The 17570-nt window shown below is 44.7% G+C and overlaps 1 protein-coding gene across 1 annotated transcript; it reads right to left on the bottom strand.

Annotated features, from left to right (window-relative positions):
• Positions 1-2163: 2163 nt before the first annotated feature.
• Positions 2164-16189, bottom strand: LOC127599065 (RELT-like protein 1). Its single transcript, XM_052062730.1, has 7 exons — positions 16024-16189; positions 12159-12389; positions 7700-7771; positions 6396-6450; positions 5177-5425; positions 4838-4964; positions 2164-3309 (listed from the first exon to the last, which is right to left on the bottom strand). The coding sequence occupies exons 1-7, from the start codon at positions 16046-16048 to the stop codon at positions 3277-3279; spliced, it is 792 nt and encodes a 263-aa protein (XP_051918690.1). The 5' UTR covers positions 16049-16189; the 3' UTR covers positions 2164-3276.
• Between the last annotated feature and the right edge of the window lie 1381 nt (positions 16190-17570).

Genomic DNA, 17570 nt, shown 5'->3' with positions numbered 1-17570 from the left:
CAGGGAGGCCGGAGCTGGAATCGAACCCGGTACCTCTGCACTGTGAAGCCGACGTGCTAACCACTGGACTACCGGGCCGCCGCTCATGTTCTCATTTGAAATTATTTTTTTAAGAACTGCAATTATTGGGGTGGAATCATCAATACCTTTGTGCGTTTAACACAACGTCCCAACTTCATTGGAGTTGGGTTTGTAGTATTCTGCTAATTGTTTGTCCTCAGTGTCCAGCTATGACATTATAGTGCAGTTCAGTCTGGTTAAGGATGCGACGGAAAGATCTGCGACCCCGTCGGAACTGGTCACCCCAGAAAGAGATGTCGAGAAGACAGAGAAATATTTACGTAAGAGTACATTACTGATTACATTAAAGGGCAGTTTTAAAAGTAGTCGCGAGAATTACATGTGGCCTCACTTCAATACTATGCTAGCATTAGCATCGCAAACAAACTTTAGCCATGGCTGCTGTGCTGGTAGCATGACTTTCCCCAAGTGTTATTAGTTTGATTTTTTATTTTTTTGGGGCAAAGAATAATCAATTAAAAATAAAAAAGAAGAGATAAACACACCTGTTGCTAATTTTCATGTTGCTTCTGAATCCACTCAGCCTTTGTTCTCTAGTCTTACTTCCAGTCACTAACAAACAAGGGATGGGATTTTTGTTTTACCCCTACAGTCAAGTCAAGTCAACAGTATTTCTAGAGCACTTTCAAAGTGCCTGTACATGGAGCGATTTAACATACACAATAAACAGTAAATGGCGGCCCGGTAGCCCAGTGGTTAGCACGTCGGCTTCACAGTGCAGAGGTACCGGGTTCGATTCCAGCTCCGGCCTCCCTGTATGGAGTTTGCATGTTCTCCCCGGGCCTGCGTGGGTTTTCTCCGGGTGCTCCGGTTTCCTCCCACATTCCAAAAACATGCATGGCAGGCAGTTTGAACACTCTAAATTGTCCCTCGGTGTGAGTGTGAGAGCGAATGGTTGTTCATTTCTGTGTGCCCTGCGATTGGCTGGCAACCGATTCAGGGTGTCCCCCGCCTAATGCCCGAAGACAGCTGGGATAGGCTCCAGCACCCCCCGCGACCCTAGTGAGGATCAAGCGGCTCGGAAGATGAATGAATGAATAAACAGTAAGAAAACAAACAGGTAGAATAAAGTGCGGTAGAAAGCACCAAGCAGTAAAATCAAGAACAAATCTCAGTTTCGGCAAAGCCCAAGGTGAAAGATCAGATGATATGATTTGACTCTTTGTCAGTCATGCCGTCTCCCTCTGGTTGTTTGTCATCCGCATGGTTTTGTTGTAAAATCAAAAAGGGACAATATGATCCTACGGACAAATTGACAGGTCGCAGATATTTCCGCAACTGTGGTACAGATTAAGCGGTGAGGGCGACCACTTCCTGCATGTTAACAAATGGACACCAGCGGCTAAAGAGCGCTTGTGCGTGGCCTTAACGAGAATCATTAACCAGATACGTGGATGGTCCCCAAAGTGCATCCTCCTCCATGACATGTTTGTTTTTCTCAAGGCTTTGTTGCCGGTAATGATACCACCCTTAATTGTAGCACACACACATTTCCATGTCTCTGAGGAGGAGAAAAACACCGTGGCACAAAAAAACAACACCCGCTTCCCCATCTCGATGGTGTGCTGGCTCAAGTTAAATATTACCGGTACATTCATTTCAGTAGGAATTGCATTTAGCCGCATTGCATCGTTGTTTTCACACAGCCGCTAATCATTGACCAGGCTTCCCCACCCGTCACCGAGGTGGCTTGAATAATTGGAACACTTGAGAGACAAGCGCTTATATTTGGCGCAAAAAAAAAAAAGATTGGCCTTAAACTTGAAACTTTGTGCATGATACCCACACCTGGCTTAGAGCTCAAGTAAACAACGGGAGTCAATATTTGCCGTTGTGCCTATGCCTCGCCCGACCTTGTGTGTTTGGGGAAGGCAGCTTTGCTTCAAGCTCAGAGCCGCGTGCGGGTTGACGTAACCTGGTGTGTTTTGTAGGTCTGGTCCAACCAACCACCAGCACCCTCGTCCTCCTCAACGCTGCTCTCAGAATGCTGTCTAGTTCCATCCGACTCTTATTTTTGACACAACAAGGGCTATAACCCCCATTTACACCCGCGACCGTTTAAGTAAGCGCAAAGACGTCAGCTCTTTATACATTTCTCTTTATTTCCATATTTTGTTTTTGTCATTAAATAAAAAACACAGCAGAAATAAAACAATAAAAACATATGTAATACATACAAAAAAAACTGATGTGATGATATTGACGATGAAGCTATAAACATTTTTTTAAAAAATGTCTTTGAAAGGTGAATAACCCCGAAAGAATGTGAAAAGAGGTAGACACTTAAGGTAACTGACGTCAACGCTCTCTTGCTTTTATATCACTTCAAACCTTCAAACACTCGGCTCGATCGTATATAAAAGTCAAAGCGAAGATAGGAAGGAAAAAAAAAAATGGACTACTTTTTAGCACATATGAACGTCCCAACACAACAATCAACCCTTCAGGCCGATGAGTAGGAAGGTAGCTCATACTCATAATAAGAATAAAATCTCAAGGAAAAAAAAAGGGGGCGGGGCAAGTGCATTCTCCGTATGCTGTGGAAGAAAATGGAGAAAATACAAATAAAATGAATGGCGTATAACAACAGTAAAATGGAGCCTTTACGTCGGCTGACCTTATGTAACATTTTTTTTTTTTTTTTAATTTCACTGGCACATAGAAGCTAGTGAAGCTTCGTCAATGATACACTTGCACTAATTGATATATTCCTGGCTGGCACACGTGATGACAACTTCCTGCGGCCACGGCAGCATCTCATCCCTACTCCCTGTTCCCATCTGACAGGTCGTACCGATTCAAACAAGTAAAGATGTTGGCACGCGCGTTTGCTTCCGGCACCATGTTTGTGCGCTGTCGCACGTCTATGGCGGGGAGACGTTAAATCAGAAAGAAACATTTGCGTTTCTCCTTCCGAGCTGGAAAATAAGAAGAGGCTCATGTGACTGGCGCGTCACTGGTCCCGTTGGGGAGCGTACGGGCTAGGGGGGGGGGAGTGGTGGGGAGGGTGGTGCACGTACTGATATTGCTCTTATGTGTCGACGTTCGCGTCGGGAGGCTTTAAAAGTGTCTCGTCTCCGGGGGGGGGGGGAAAGCTGGAGAAAGAAGGAGTATCAAAGAAAAATATCAATGAATCACCGGAGGGAGAGTATGTGTGAAGTCGGCGCTGCAGTTAAGTAATTACCTGGATTTCTCTCATTTTTCCTTATCCAGGCTGTCTTTCTCCTCCTGATTAAACATAGAGGCAAAAGATTCAGATGGGGGGGGGGGGCGGGGGGGGGAAAGATGGAAGGTAAGGCAGCTAAAAATTCCGGGTATAACAAGTGCGCCGTGGAAAATTATCCAATCTCTCCTTTTTGGCCTAAAAATTATTCACTCACTTCAAATAATTTTAGACAGTGGGACCTTGTTTTTTTTGTATACTCTGTTTTCCGTACAATTCAGTTTAAGGATTTTTTTTTTCGTCTCTATTTTGTCCCCATTTTCTGGGGAAATAAAAATAAAATAAAAAATGTATTCTGATTCCACCATTCATTCTCCGCAATCACTACATGTTTAGCGAAAAGGTTTCGTAAGTTGCAACACTTCCAAATATTGGCACGGCATATAACAAAAACAGCTCCACCAAAGCCGTCATTGTACTGGCGTCATTTACTTTTCAAGGTCGAGATTTTTGACAGGAACTGTGATGTCAGTGTTGCTCCACTGGGTGTTGCCAGGCAGACTGGGAGTGTTGTCGATTAGAACAATGTTTTTCAAACCCAGGGTTTTAAAGAGACATTGTCAGGTGTGCCGCGGGAAAATATCCAATTTGTATGGCTGTGCGGTCTATTGCACAGACAATACTCATGTAGTACCCTCCCATACCGCTAGGGAGCAGCAACAGCTAGCCAATTGCCTTGTGTTTAGAGGCGAGACAGGCGAATTTGTGACGCATGAATGCAGGACGACATTCATTCATTCATTCATCTTCCTAACCGCTTGATCCTCACTAGGGTCGCGGGGGGTGCTGGAGCCTATCCCAGCTGTCTTTGGGCAGTAGGCGGGGGACACCCTGAATCGGTTGCCAGCCAATCGCAGAGCACACAGAAACGAACCACTAGCTGAAAATGTGAAAAAAAATGTTTTTAACATTGAAGAATGATGTTATAACATCTTAAATCTGAATCAAATGAACGAAGAAAAAAAATATTTTATTATCTTTCATATTTATTGTTGCAGGACAACAGTGAAACAATAAATATGAAAGATAAAATATTTTTTTCTTTGCAGGACGACAGTGAAACAATAAATATGAAAGATAATAAAATATATTTTTTTGTTCATTTGATTCCGATTTAAGATGTTATAACATCATTCTTCAATGTTAAAAACATTTTTTTTTTCACATTTTCAGCTAGTGGTGTGCCGCGAGATTTTTTTCAATAAAAGAAGTGTGCTTTGGCTCACAAAAGTTTGAAAAATATTGGATTGGAATATGCAATCTTTTTGGGTGTCTAGGATAGATTGATTCGATTTTTATTATTTCCTGAAGGAAATATTGCTTGGGGTTTCAACCAACACTCTTTTTTTTTTTTTTTAACAAGGTTCGAACTGTATCTATGCCTTATCATCGGTTATGTCAGAATGTATTGGGACAGGCAGAGCAATTCAATCTTCTTCCACTAGGTGGCATTAATCTTTGTATGCACGTGTAATTTTTTTTGTTTGGTGGAGATTTTTCTGAAAGAATTAGGCACAATTCCTGGGCACCAACCTCCTGGGACTCGGACACTGTCCGGCTATTTGACACAGCATCCTCGGATGGGACACTCCCGTTGGAATCTGCCACGATTAGAACCCGCCGTTCCCGGGCAGGTTTGTCACACTTTGTGACACGGAACCTGAAGTGGGAAAACAAACATGGTGGAGATAAAGTCAGTGCCTTCACTGGTTCCAGGTATGCATTTCCGGTCAGGGGTCTTGTGTCAAATCCTGCATATGGAGTGATGAAGTCATATTGTTGAACAACATTATTATTTTTTTCTTTGGACATTTTAATTTGAAGGCCTCTTTGCCCATTCCTCGAGCGAGTGAGTGAATGAATGTCACCTACCTGCCCACGGACAACACCGTGACCTCTCCGTGGTGGTTGCGGCGCTGCTCCACCTTGCGGGCCGCCGGCTTGCTCATGAGCGGCCACTTCTTCTGGGTGCAGCGCGTGCAGATGTTCTTGTGGCCGCCGATGCCACCGATGGTGTGCAGATGGTTGCAGGTGTGCTTGGCCGCGCCAGGGGGCGCTCCCGGGGAAATGGGGGTCATGGGAGGGGAGGGCGTAAAGGGGGAAGTGGGAGTGATGGGCGCACTTCGGAGGGAGAAAGCACATGGCGCTTTGGTTGTCATTCACACGTTATTCCACACCAAGAAATAATTCTTAACCATATGGTATATTCCTGCAAACTGCTCAAATTTCAAACGTGTCACAAAATTTGGGTCGTTATGATTGACTTTCCACAATCCAAAAATGTTGTCGACCATGTTGTTCTCAGAAGAAACGCTTTCGTGGTTGTCTGCCTTAGCAGTCGGTCGAGGTGCAATAGATATAATAGTCAGTGCTCAGATATTAAACCTGTTCACAAGGGTGTGCCACAGGGCTCTGGGTTAGGTTCGCTTTTATTTCTATTTATATGAACAATCTTGCTCAAAATGTGTCAAATGCAGCACTACGTCTTTATGCAGATGACACGCTTGTGTACTGCATCCTCTTGCACAAGGTGTTGAAAACTTGCAAAATACCTTTGTGGTCATTTAAAATACACTGCATGAACTGACACTAGTCAGTCACTAGTCACAAACCTATCGACAATTCCATACTTTACACTACTTTGCATATTTAACTCCTCCTTCTACAATTCTTGACCCTTTCATATCAATCCAACTACAAGTGTGCATGTGAACAATTCGAAAGTATTTCAGTTCCGCTTCAAATCATCAACATTCACATGCAATTTCTATGGAAATCGCTTTCTCAAAGTTCCCAAAGACGTTTTTGCCAGTGATGTGGTGTGATCAGGGAGTCTGTGCATGCTATATTTTGAGAAATTAGGTCAGTATCGAAACATGAAACAAAAAAATGGGGGCAGTGGGGTGTTAAGGATTGATTCCCCCCAACCCTTCTACCCACACACTCACAGCTGCCTGCTCTCAATAAAATCTGTGTCAGAACAAACTTGGCCTGATAGGCTCTCTTTGGGCTTCCAAGGAGTGTTATATTGCCATCTAGTGGTAGCTTTTAAGCACAGTAGGGTGATGACAATAATTACAAGAAAGCTTACCCGTCGGAATCAATGCTGGTGTCATGAATCATGGCTTTTAGCGCATCCGAGTTGGCTGGAATACGGAAAAGGATACACATTTATCAACAAAAAACAGTAACAATAGCAGTAGTTTTCCATCACCTGAACATCTGCACTCATACAAATGGCTGAAACGAGCATGCTACTGTATTAGTGGTCCATTGTAACAGCCTTCAAGTTAGCATTTAGCATGCCTCTTTTGGCACGTTTACGTCCAACTTATGTCAGCTGGCGGCTACTTTGTCTGCGCGGATTCTGTGCTTAAGAGAGATGATAGTTTATGCTTCAATAACGGGTTGCTTTTATTTTGAAGGCCAGACTTTAATGGCTACATGATTTAGTGGCCAAAAGATCGCATTGTGTAATACCATTAAACTTTAGATTCACCTAAGACACATTTTTAAGGGTAAAACAATGTTGGATTTTTTAAAGTGCTTGTGAATCATAATAAGTGCTTTATTTATGGTTCAAACGATTAATGTGGCTAGTGATAACCATTTTAGTGGAGAGTAAGCACACGCACACAAACGCCCATAAGACGTCTGATGTGCTCCTCAGTCCGCCTTATCAGCCGGCAGCATTTTCTTATCGCCCCGCACCACAGTGGGCTTCGGTAGAACACCCGCACCCACTGACGCTTATTCGAACCATTTACTTACAAGCACGGCATCGTTTCAGGGCTGTGGTACGCTGCTATCGGCCACGGAGTCTAATAAAAGGTTTTAGCATTGAACCACACAATCAATAAATGGCCCATCGGGATCTGGCAGGATATTGACTGGAAGCAGTGGCACTTTTTAATTACAAAGATGCACACGCATGCGGCGAATCATCGTTAAACAAAATAAATCCTAAAAAAATTAAAAGTAGGCGGCCCGGTAGTCCAGTGGTTAGCACGTCGGCTTCACAGTGCAGAGGTACCGGGTTCGATTCCAGCTCCGGCCTCCCTGTGTGGAGTTTGCATGTTCTCCCCGGGTCTGCGTGGGTTTTCTCCGGGTGCTCCGGTTTCCTCCCACATTCCAAAAACATGCGTGGCAGGCTGATTGAACACTCTAAATTGTCCCTAGGTGTGAGTGTGAGCGTGAATGGTTGTTCGTCTCTGTGTGCCCTGCGATTGGCTGGCAACCGATTCAGGGTGTCCCCCTCCTACTGCCCGGAGACAGCTGGGATAGGCTCCAGCACCCCCCGCGACCCTCGTGAGGATGAAGCGGTACGGAAGATGAATGAATGAATGAATGAATGAAAAAAAAGTAAAAAAAAAAATCATATAATGAGACACATACCTTCATTTTTCATGATGAAGTGGACAATCTGTCCCACTGTGTCATTGTTGTCACTGTAGGAGTCATTTAACTCTGCAAGCAGAAAGAAGGAAAAAAAAAAGATGAGCCACTTTTAAGTAGAAAATAATGATTGGGCATCAATTGCTAGGGAGACAAATGGCAGTGTATGTGTTGCATTGGGTCATTGAAAGTGTGTGCGTGTGTATTGTGAGAAACGAAGACAAGTGTCATGTAAAAAGCCACTGACACTCAACAGGAGCCATGTGGTGAAACAGCGCTGCTCAGAGCTTCACGGAGGTATACTTCATCATCAAGAGCCCTTTTGCTCACTCGTGTTTGTGTAATTTTAGATTTGAAGGTTAAAGCAAGCTTTTTTTCCCCAGCCAATTCGATGTGAAACAGAGTGATATTTTGTTCGCCAAGGGCCTACAGTGCTCCAACAAACAAGTCAAGTCAAGTCAACAGTATTTCTAGAGCACTTTCAAACAGCCATCGCTGCATACAAAGTGCTGTACATGGAGCGATTCAACATGCACAATAAACAGTAAGACAAATCGGTAATAAAGGCGGTAGAAAGCACCAAACAGTAAAATCAAGAACAAATCCAAGTCATGCCGAGTCGAACGCCAAAGAATACAAGTGAGTTTTGAACTCACAAACAAATACAATGAGTATAAAAATAAGGTTGCAACCTTGAACGAACCCTTGGCAAACACGGGAGAAGCTAGTCATGCAACAAGATAAGGACCCAAAGCACACTGCTAACACAACAAAGGACTTCATCATGGGGGTGGTAGAAGGTCTTAGATTAGCCAAGTCAATCATTGGACCTTAACCCAATAGAGCATGCATTTTTCCTCTTGACGAGTAGACTGAAGGGAAAACCCCCCCGGGAATCAAACATGAACTGAAAGAGGCTGCAGTGTAGGCCTGGACAAGCATTTCAAATGAAGAAAGAAGATGCAAGTCTGGCCAAGTTAATGGGTTTGTACGCTTGATGTGGTTACTGCAAGGAAGAGTTATGCCACCAAATATTCAATGTCACTTTAACCCTTGTGTGTTCCAAATTAAAAAGGCCTTAAGTTACGCATTTTACAATTTTTGTAATGATGTATTTTGTGTTATAAAAACATTCCTCTTTTTTTCAAACACTCAAAATGTTCAGAGGCCTCTGTGCTATCCATACATATATAGTTTTTATTAGTTCTTTTGGATTTTTTATTCTTTATTTTTTGCAAAAGGAAAAAAAAAATTGTGTCTGGAGGTCCCAACCAAGCCCTACTAACAATCCCGACCGGACGTGTTCATGTAAAATGCATTGCTTTGAAGCCTCCTGCAAAAAGGCAAACTCATTTGCGATCCTCTGGCGCCACCTAAAAGTTGCACAATTGGAATGACCTCAACCCAACAATGTGGCATGCATATGTCTGTCCAAGCGAAAACAAAGCGATTGACGTAAAAATCGCGTGAAATGCATGTTTACACATTAGGTTTACGATGCATTCAAAAATATGAATTATAATGGGTCTCTATGGTGCAAAATATGTAAATTGTGAAGATTAAGGTATCAAAACGTTTTTTTGTTATTGCTGCAATGCCTGAGAATTATCAGCCGGTGATGTCATGAAATTTAGGCCATTTTAGAACCCCACCATAAGTTTCAGCTCTCTCGTGTTTTTCTGAATGCCTTTGCCTTTGATTCAAAGACATCTTTTTACATTTATCGCAAGCGGTGCACTACGAGGGTTAAGGTCACTTAATTATTTACTCATTTGAAAAGTGGGTGGCTTCAAACAAAAAGGGACAGTGTGTCCCAAGTTGTTTATCACACAAATGTAGATACTGTACCAGCAAATAAACCCCCGCCACTCCCTGCACATTCATCGGTTGATCAGAAACACAAATCTTCAGTCTACTACAAAATCAGAGGAATCGACCTTGCCGTTCCAATACTTTTGCAAGGGACAGCTTGTGTAGATCCCGATTATTTTAAGCATCCTATTCTCATCCATCGACTGCTCATCGTCACCATGGCCCCTCAAGAGAGCAGACGCAGCACAGACCCTGTAACAGGCTCGCCTGTTTCCTGCTTCCTGCTCATCAAATAACACTAACGCACTGTGTACGGTGAAAAGGAATTCTCTGGAATGCAGAGGCGAAAGCCTAACACGGCCCTGTGATATGCCAGGCCCGCCGACTGACACGTTCTCACGCTGCCGCCACGCATTCAATCTGAGCGCCGCGCAATGGAAAGTACCGGTAGGCTCCGGGGCGAATGAGCGCAATGAATGCGAGCTGTTTGTCGAGCCACAGGAGAGGGGAGTGGGTCCATGTGAAACAACTACGGGGGAGCGGCGATATTCCAGGAAGTGGCCCGTGTGGTTTCACAAAGTGAGGAAAAGCCTGCAACAGCGCAGAGTAAACATGAAGATTCATGTCGGCGCATACGGAGAAGCGCAAGTTTGAAAATGTTTACGGGAAGGAGGACCCAAAAGGCTTCTTCAAAACCCAGTCCCTCGCATGACCTTCTCGTCACCACGGCAACAGGCAGTTCACATGCGTCGCAGCTGTCACGCAGTGTGTGAGCCAATGGAAATTACAAGTAACCGTGCCATGATCATTCCACGAACTAATCGGTGGCTTGAATGCACTTCCTGCTGTTCAAAACAAGCTTTGTAAGATGACAAGTCAAATAAGTTGAAAATGAGCGGAGGAATGTTGGCCTCCTCGTGTCACAGTAAGTACAAAAACTTTCATCTGCACCCTGCATTTCTTTTGTCACCCTAAAAATCAGAAGTTTCGGGCATTTGAAAATTCCGTTGTACCTAAATAAACACATACAAGTAAGGTGTATGGCGGTTTTAGTTTCTTGTTAGTCAGTGCTAGCAAAGCTATTGGAACATGTTTTGCTAACATAAACGTTGAGCTAATGCTATCTGACGCCTTGTTGAATGAGAAAGTCAAGTAAAAAACAAACATTGTTGCCAATAATATGCTCTATGTGCCCCCCCAAGTCTAAACATGGTCTTCTGTAGTGTGTTTGTGAAATATGAATTGCGCAGCAAAATCCACTGGGGTTTTTTTTTTTTTCCATCTCAGGGGGCGGCCATTTTGCCACTTGCTGTCGACTGAAAATGACATCACACTTGCTCCGGTAACGACCATCCACGGCTCACCTGTTTGATACGCGATAGGTCGTTACCTGAGTCCTTAGGCACTGTGATGTCATTTTCATTCAACAGCAAGTGGCAAAATGGCTGCCCCTTGGGATGGATAAAAACAAGTAAGAGTGCTGCTGCTTAATTCATGTTCTGCAAATGCAATTTTCATCAGAGTGGCGTTTTTTTTTAAATCAATGGCGACGCACAGAACACGTCATTGCAAAAAGGTATTTGGACGTCACTGTCTTTCAAAAAAAATAAAAAAAGGTTGTGTGTGCAAATGAATTTTGTTTTTTTCTCCATCATGCAGAGTTACCAAAACAGGTCATGAATATAAATGACTATTGAAAACTAATTACACTCATAGAATAATAACTTCATTAAATAGCATGAGGGGCGGCCCGGTAGTCCAGTGGTTAGCACGTCGGCTTCACAGTGCAGAGGTACCGGGTTCGATACCAGCTCCGGCCTCCCTGTGTGGAATTTGCATGTTCTCCCCGGGCCTGCGTGGGTTTTCTCCGGGTGCTCCGGTTTCCTCCCACATTCCAAAAACATGCGTGGCAGGCTGATTGAACACTCTAAATTGTCCCTAGGTGTGAGTGTGGGCGTGGCTAGTTGTTCATCTCTGTGTGCCCTGCGATTGGCTGGCAACCGATTCAGGGTGTCCCCCGCCTACTGCCCGAAGACAGCTGGGATAGGCTCCAGCACCCCCGCGACCCTAGTGAGGATCAAGCGGCTCGGAAGATGAATGAATGAATGAATGAATGAATAGCATGAGACTGATGTTGTCACACTGCATGGCCTGAATGGCTATTGTGCTGCTCTTTCTCAGACAAATACAGTGCGAGACATTTTAATTAAATCATCTCAGTTCATCAGTACGGCACTTGTACCGGTCATTCACACAGAGGATAAAGAATATATAACTGTGAGTACTACTGGATTGTTATACTCTATGTACGACTGTGTGTGTTCAGTCTGTGTCTTAAAGGGTTGTAGCACTGGAGTATAGGCGCTATTGAGCATTAAGCTAGCAGACTGAAAAGTGGTTGGTTTTAAAAAATAAAAAATATATATATGACTTCTCTGTTTTATGTTTAGATTGAGGGCAACTGTCAATTGGGAGTTCCATTAATCATCTTACAGACTATTTTTTTTTCTTTTAAAGGACTGTTCACCATTTTCCAAAGTCCCGCTTATTATGAAATGACTTGATTTCAGCACCATTGTACGCTTGCCGCTTTCCAGTGCGAGTAATTATAAACACTTACTGTACATTCATTACTCAGTTTCCTCACCTCCGCCCAGTTCCGGATCCTTTCCCTCTGCTTCACATGGCTCCTCCACTTCTTCCTCATCCGGCACCTCTGTGGTGGTACACCGGTATCCCTTCCTCTTGAGCACGTGGCAGATGACCACCCCAAGCAGCCCCAGGAGAAAGAATATTGGCACCAGCACGAAGGCCGTGTAGTCGGGGTTGATCTGCCCCTCGGCCCCGTCACCTTTCCCGGTAACTGTCGTCTGAGTGGCTGGAGGGCGAAGGGAAAGATGGGCTCAGAGAAGGCAAGTAACCTGACCCTTAAACCGGAGAGATTACGATTAAGATTTCCTTTATTTGTCCCCCAATGGGGAAATTAAAATCAGAATTCAGCAAGGAAAATACTGGGTAGGGAGGGGGGAAAAAAAACACGCTCGAACTATCCTCGTCCGAGGATAATTTAAGTTCATTCATTCATCTTCCTAACCGCTTGATCCTCACTAGGGTCGCGGGGGGTGCTGGAACCTATCCCAGCTGTCTCCGGGCAGTAGGCGGGGGACACCCTGAATCGGTTGCCAGCCAATCGCAGGGCACACAGAGACGAACAACCATCCGCACTCACACTCACACCTAGGGACAATTTAGAGCGTCCAATCAGCCTGCCATGCATGTTTTTGGAATGTGGGAGGAAACCGTAGCACCCGGAGAAAACCCACGCAGGCCCGGGGAGAACATGCAAACTCCACACAGGGAGGCCGGAGCTGGAATCGAACCCGGTACCTCTGCACTGTGAAGCCGACGTGCTAACCACTGGACTACCGGGCCGCCCCGATAATTTAAGTCCAGGATAAAAAAGACCCTAGCACATAAATAAGCATATGACAGTTACAACAAGTCACAAGACATAACATGCAATAAGGGGGGGAAGGATGAATGGGAGGAGGGGGGTAACCGCGACGCGGCCGAAATGACCAGCTGCACGGTCACCGTTGCGCTCCGCATATCGAACCACGTCACGGGGGAAAAAAAGAATCGGAGCGATGAAGACGGTGATAACAAGGATGTGCATGCGCGTGTGGTTGTCCAGTTGTGTATGTGTATGCGTGTACAGGTCATAGCTGCTTCGTCGAGGTCTGGTCATCATGAAGACAATCCCGGCTTATCAGTCCATGGCCGAGAAGGAGGGGGGTGGTGGTGGGGGCCCTAGACTCCATGCGTACTTCCATCCAGAGGAAAGGCCAGATAGCGTTGTTTGTTTTGGAGGGACGTCCACCAACAACTCCAGACAGCCTTGAGTCCTTGGTCTGTATCTCCTCACTGGCGCCAATCAGTCGGATCCGAAAATTCTTTCCGCAGCGCGGATTCCAACTTCTCCATGGTGTTGTCGATCGCGCGGCGTCGCTCCAAAACCGCAACAATATTGCGGTTGAGCTCAGTCACCGCTTGAGTTTGAGTGTTGGACATTCGCGCCAAGCCATCCAGAGTGACCGGCAGCTTCCTCCACTTCCAATAGAGCCGCTCCCGTCGGTTGAATTTTGCGATAGAACAGAAAGCTGCCAACACCAAATAGCAGCAAACCTGTTATCAAAAGGCCAATAATGTAGATGTCTTCCACATCCTCCACGGACAGTACTGCCAGGCACACCGGTCTCCACTTTCTCCATGGATCCAGGGCGTATCCGGCAGCAAGTGTCCCCGGAGGGCAAGCAGGCTCCCCACTGCCACTGTATTTAGACTTCTGATTTGCCCCCCTAGCAGAAGTCTGAAGGTTTTTTTGCGAACACTGACTACTCTTTCAAAAACATGGCATTCCAAAAGTAACTTCATATCAACTTTACATTGAGAAAACTTGCTTTTTTTTGTTGTTCTTGTGTTTCTTTTGTCACTTTGTGTTTGTTGTTACGTCGTGTGGACTTGATGTGGACCTTTTTTCAGCATTTTTTGGCCACGACATTCATCAAGGAGGAGACTCTGCGCTTGGTGGTTGCGCCTTCTCGGCAGCATGGGTATACCAGCACTGTTTTTGACTGGAGGAATGTCGGCGCCATTTGACTGTCGTTGCTGGACAGTCCCGGGGCGCTTATGTCTTGCGCCTGTAATGGGCAGCATTTTTCACAGCCCCGCTTTGTTCAGCGGAGAGATCGGTGCTGTTGAACGGTCTGCGGCTGGATGGATGGAGGTCTTGAGGAGCCGACGATGAGAAGAAAGGAGCGTTGGCGCGGAGTGCCGAGGCGGATTTGGAGCTGGGAGTCGCGGCTTGGAGTTTGAAGCGGATTACGTGGGACAGGAGAAGTGAACTAATCTCTTTTCGTCAATGGATGCTACAGCTTTGTGTTTGCTTTCAAAACTTAGCTTGTAGCAGACGTGTGCACATTTTTCAGCATGATGTCTCTGATCCACTGGTGAAAGGACACTTTGATCCTCTCCTCTTTCATCTATAACTGCTTCAGACAACAAAGTGTATGCAGAAAATTGGTGAAGATTGAACAACTGTCTGTGTCCTATGTGTTGTCTTGTGTTGTTTTTGTTATTTTTGACTTCAAAATGGCGCCGCGAGAGTGGCTGCCTTTCCAGCAGCTCCTTTATTTTGTTGTTCTACTTCTTACTTTCATAACTTTGCTGCTGTGAATTGGGAATTTCTCCATTGTGAGACTAATAAAGGTTTTCTTCTTCTTCTTCTTTAGATGCAGAAGTAGACACCATAGCATCGGCAGCCTCCACGAGTACCAGATACCTTAAAATAAGGCCGCATCAGTACTCATCCGTTCTTACTGCTTACATACTGCAACGGAAAAGTGGTTAGGACTGCAAGACTGTCCGTGTTTTATGTTATGTGTTGTGTTTATTAATTTACTTTATGTTAACTGTTTTGTAAAGCGCTTTGTTACAGCTGCCGCTGTTGTGAAAGCGCTATATAAATCACCATGTATTGTATTGTATTGTGTATAACGCTAATTATGACCCGTTGACACCACAGAATTTTAGCCAGCCCAAAAAATTGGTGGATATTTTTTCCCTGAAATTTATCAACGAATAATGTTGAGAAATGCAGAAGTTATACCGTTGTACTCAGTTTGAATGCATTTTCTGACCACATTTTCTCAAGGAGATATCACACAAAAACATTGCTCAACTCCCACCCCCAACCAAAAGCTCAATTTGTAGCTCTATCTGATCTTGAAAATTCTTGCTACTTTCTACACAGATTGAAGTGGTCTTTCCAAAAAGAATTTGCATTTTGACAGATTTTCTTTTTTTGGGGGGGGGCAATCCTGTCATACTGCTGTATGACTTACTTGAGTCATCATTAACTACTAACTACTGAATTTTGCTCAGATTAGCACAAATTGTTTTCTCAGTGGGCCTCCTGTGACCGCTATGCATCATCAGTTAGTGTGGCGTAACCAGACTGGCCATGCTTGAACGCCCCCAAATGTGCATGATTAAATGCTTATCGACAACCAACACAGGAATGAGCGTAATGATCCAGTAGTTGACCTTTAGGAGTCCCGCTTTTCAAGATTTCAAACACGACCTTCATCTTCCAAGACTGAGACATCATAGAGACGTTTAAGCCTCAATAGCACATTTCCTCAGGAACCTCACACAAGGACCCAGCACCATCGACTCTTGCTGTGTCGGGGATTGAGCGCGAGCTTCCCTTTTATTTGCAGAAAGAGTCCGTGTTTTGCGAGTGACAACGCTATGTTATAAGCAAAATACATCTCAAGATGCACATCACTTTGATCTTGTCTTCTCCAAGAACTTTATTTGGAACAACTTTTCAACACCAGGGTTATACTTCCTGCGCCACCATGTACCTCTGCTGCAGCGCAGGAAAATATACGCGAGGCAGACGACTAACACGCACGCCGTTGAACAAGCCTTTAAGATGAGACACATACCCGTAACCACCGGCGGGCCGTCCATGGGTGAAAGTGGCGGCCGCGGCGGCAGCTGGCCGAGATGCTGGTGACGTTTCTCGCAGCCTCGCCTTGGAGCTGCGCGATCACACACGTACAACCAGCCTAGCTTGAGGGGGGACTTTTTTTAACCAAACATCAACGTACTTCCTGATTCCTCAGCAGCGGACACGCCCTGCCTGCTCTTAAAGAGACAGCAACCAAAAAAAAAAAGAGTGGAAAAAAGCATAATATAATTGACAGCTTCGCTGCCCTTATGAGGTGAGTTTTTTTAATGAAATGTTTGTTGAGAATGACACACCCTTGGTAGAAAATGAAGCCACGTTATAATGTGTGTGGAAACGACTGCAAACACGTCTGCTAATCTGTTCAAAACAGTGACCAAACGGGTCCACTAAAAACACGGCGAGTTCATTCAGCGCATAGCACAATAACTTACCAACCAGAAGGGGGAGCCAGACATTAGTCTACAGCAGGGGTGCCCATTAGGTAGATCCCGATCTACCGGTCTAAGACAGATCTAAGTCAGGTCCCAAGTAGATCCGAGGAGTGTCGAGGAGAAAAAAAACAAACAACCATTTGGGTGTCTTTGTACATGTTAATAATATATTTTTTGTGTTAATGTACACTGGATCCTAATCATCTTATCAGTCTCATTTTCACCAAAAAATATTGAAAAATAAAATAAAGCAGGTAAATCTTGAATTTACGGTGGCGCGTGATTATGTCACCGAAGGTTGTTAGCTCCCAGCAGTCTGCAATTGCAGCTTGTGATCAGAACTGTTGCGCTCCATCTTTTATCGTCATTATTCTCATTCAGAGTTTGCTTCGTGTACAATTCACCGAGGGCATTAGCAAAGAATAGGAATCTCGGAGGGCCCAGGGAAGTACTTTAAAACGGTACGTGTGAGATATGATAGTTAACAGGCTGCAAAAGTGCGTCGCATGCCTCAGTTTCAGGCTGTTTCTCAGGGCGTGCGTGTGCGTGGGTGCGTGTGTGTGCGTGCGTGTGTGCGTGCGTGTGTGTGTGTGCGTGCGTGTGTGTGTGTGTGTGTGCGTGCGTGTGTGTGTGTGCGCGCGCCGGTAAGGGAGATTAATTGATCGAAAAGTAGATCTTCGATCCAAAAAGTTTGAGCACCCCTGGTCTACAGTCATCTGTCAACTGTACACTGCAATACTGTATTAATTTAACATTACCGAAGAATCCGATCAACAGGTAATAAATGTGTTACTATCAAAACAAAAAAAACACATCCAACCTAGAACATATTTGGGATTATGGAAAGCCATGTGTGGAAAAATGATTTATTTAGAAACAATCCAAACGCCAAATTTCGTTATTAATGTAAATATATGTGTGTAAATTATTTACTTGTTGTTGTGCCATGTTTTAATAGTACATGAGTCACCTATTTACTCCCTGACATGGCTCGAAGTGCCCTAGATCTGCTTGTTTACAGCCACAGAACTGCCACACCGCCTGCCACGTGCTTTTGAGAAGTGGGGGAGTAGAAGAATTGACGTCAGCG

The sequence above is a fragment of the Hippocampus zosterae genome, chromosome 1 (genome assembly GCF_025434085.1).
Source record: "Hippocampus zosterae strain Florida chromosome 1, ASM2543408v3, whole genome shotgun sequence".
Classification (NCBI taxonomy): domain Eukaryota; kingdom Metazoa; phylum Chordata; class Actinopteri; order Syngnathiformes; family Syngnathidae; genus Hippocampus; species Hippocampus zosterae.
The sequence above is the reverse complement of the archived record's forward strand: the minus strand, read 5'-3'. Positions and strand labels throughout refer to the sequence as shown.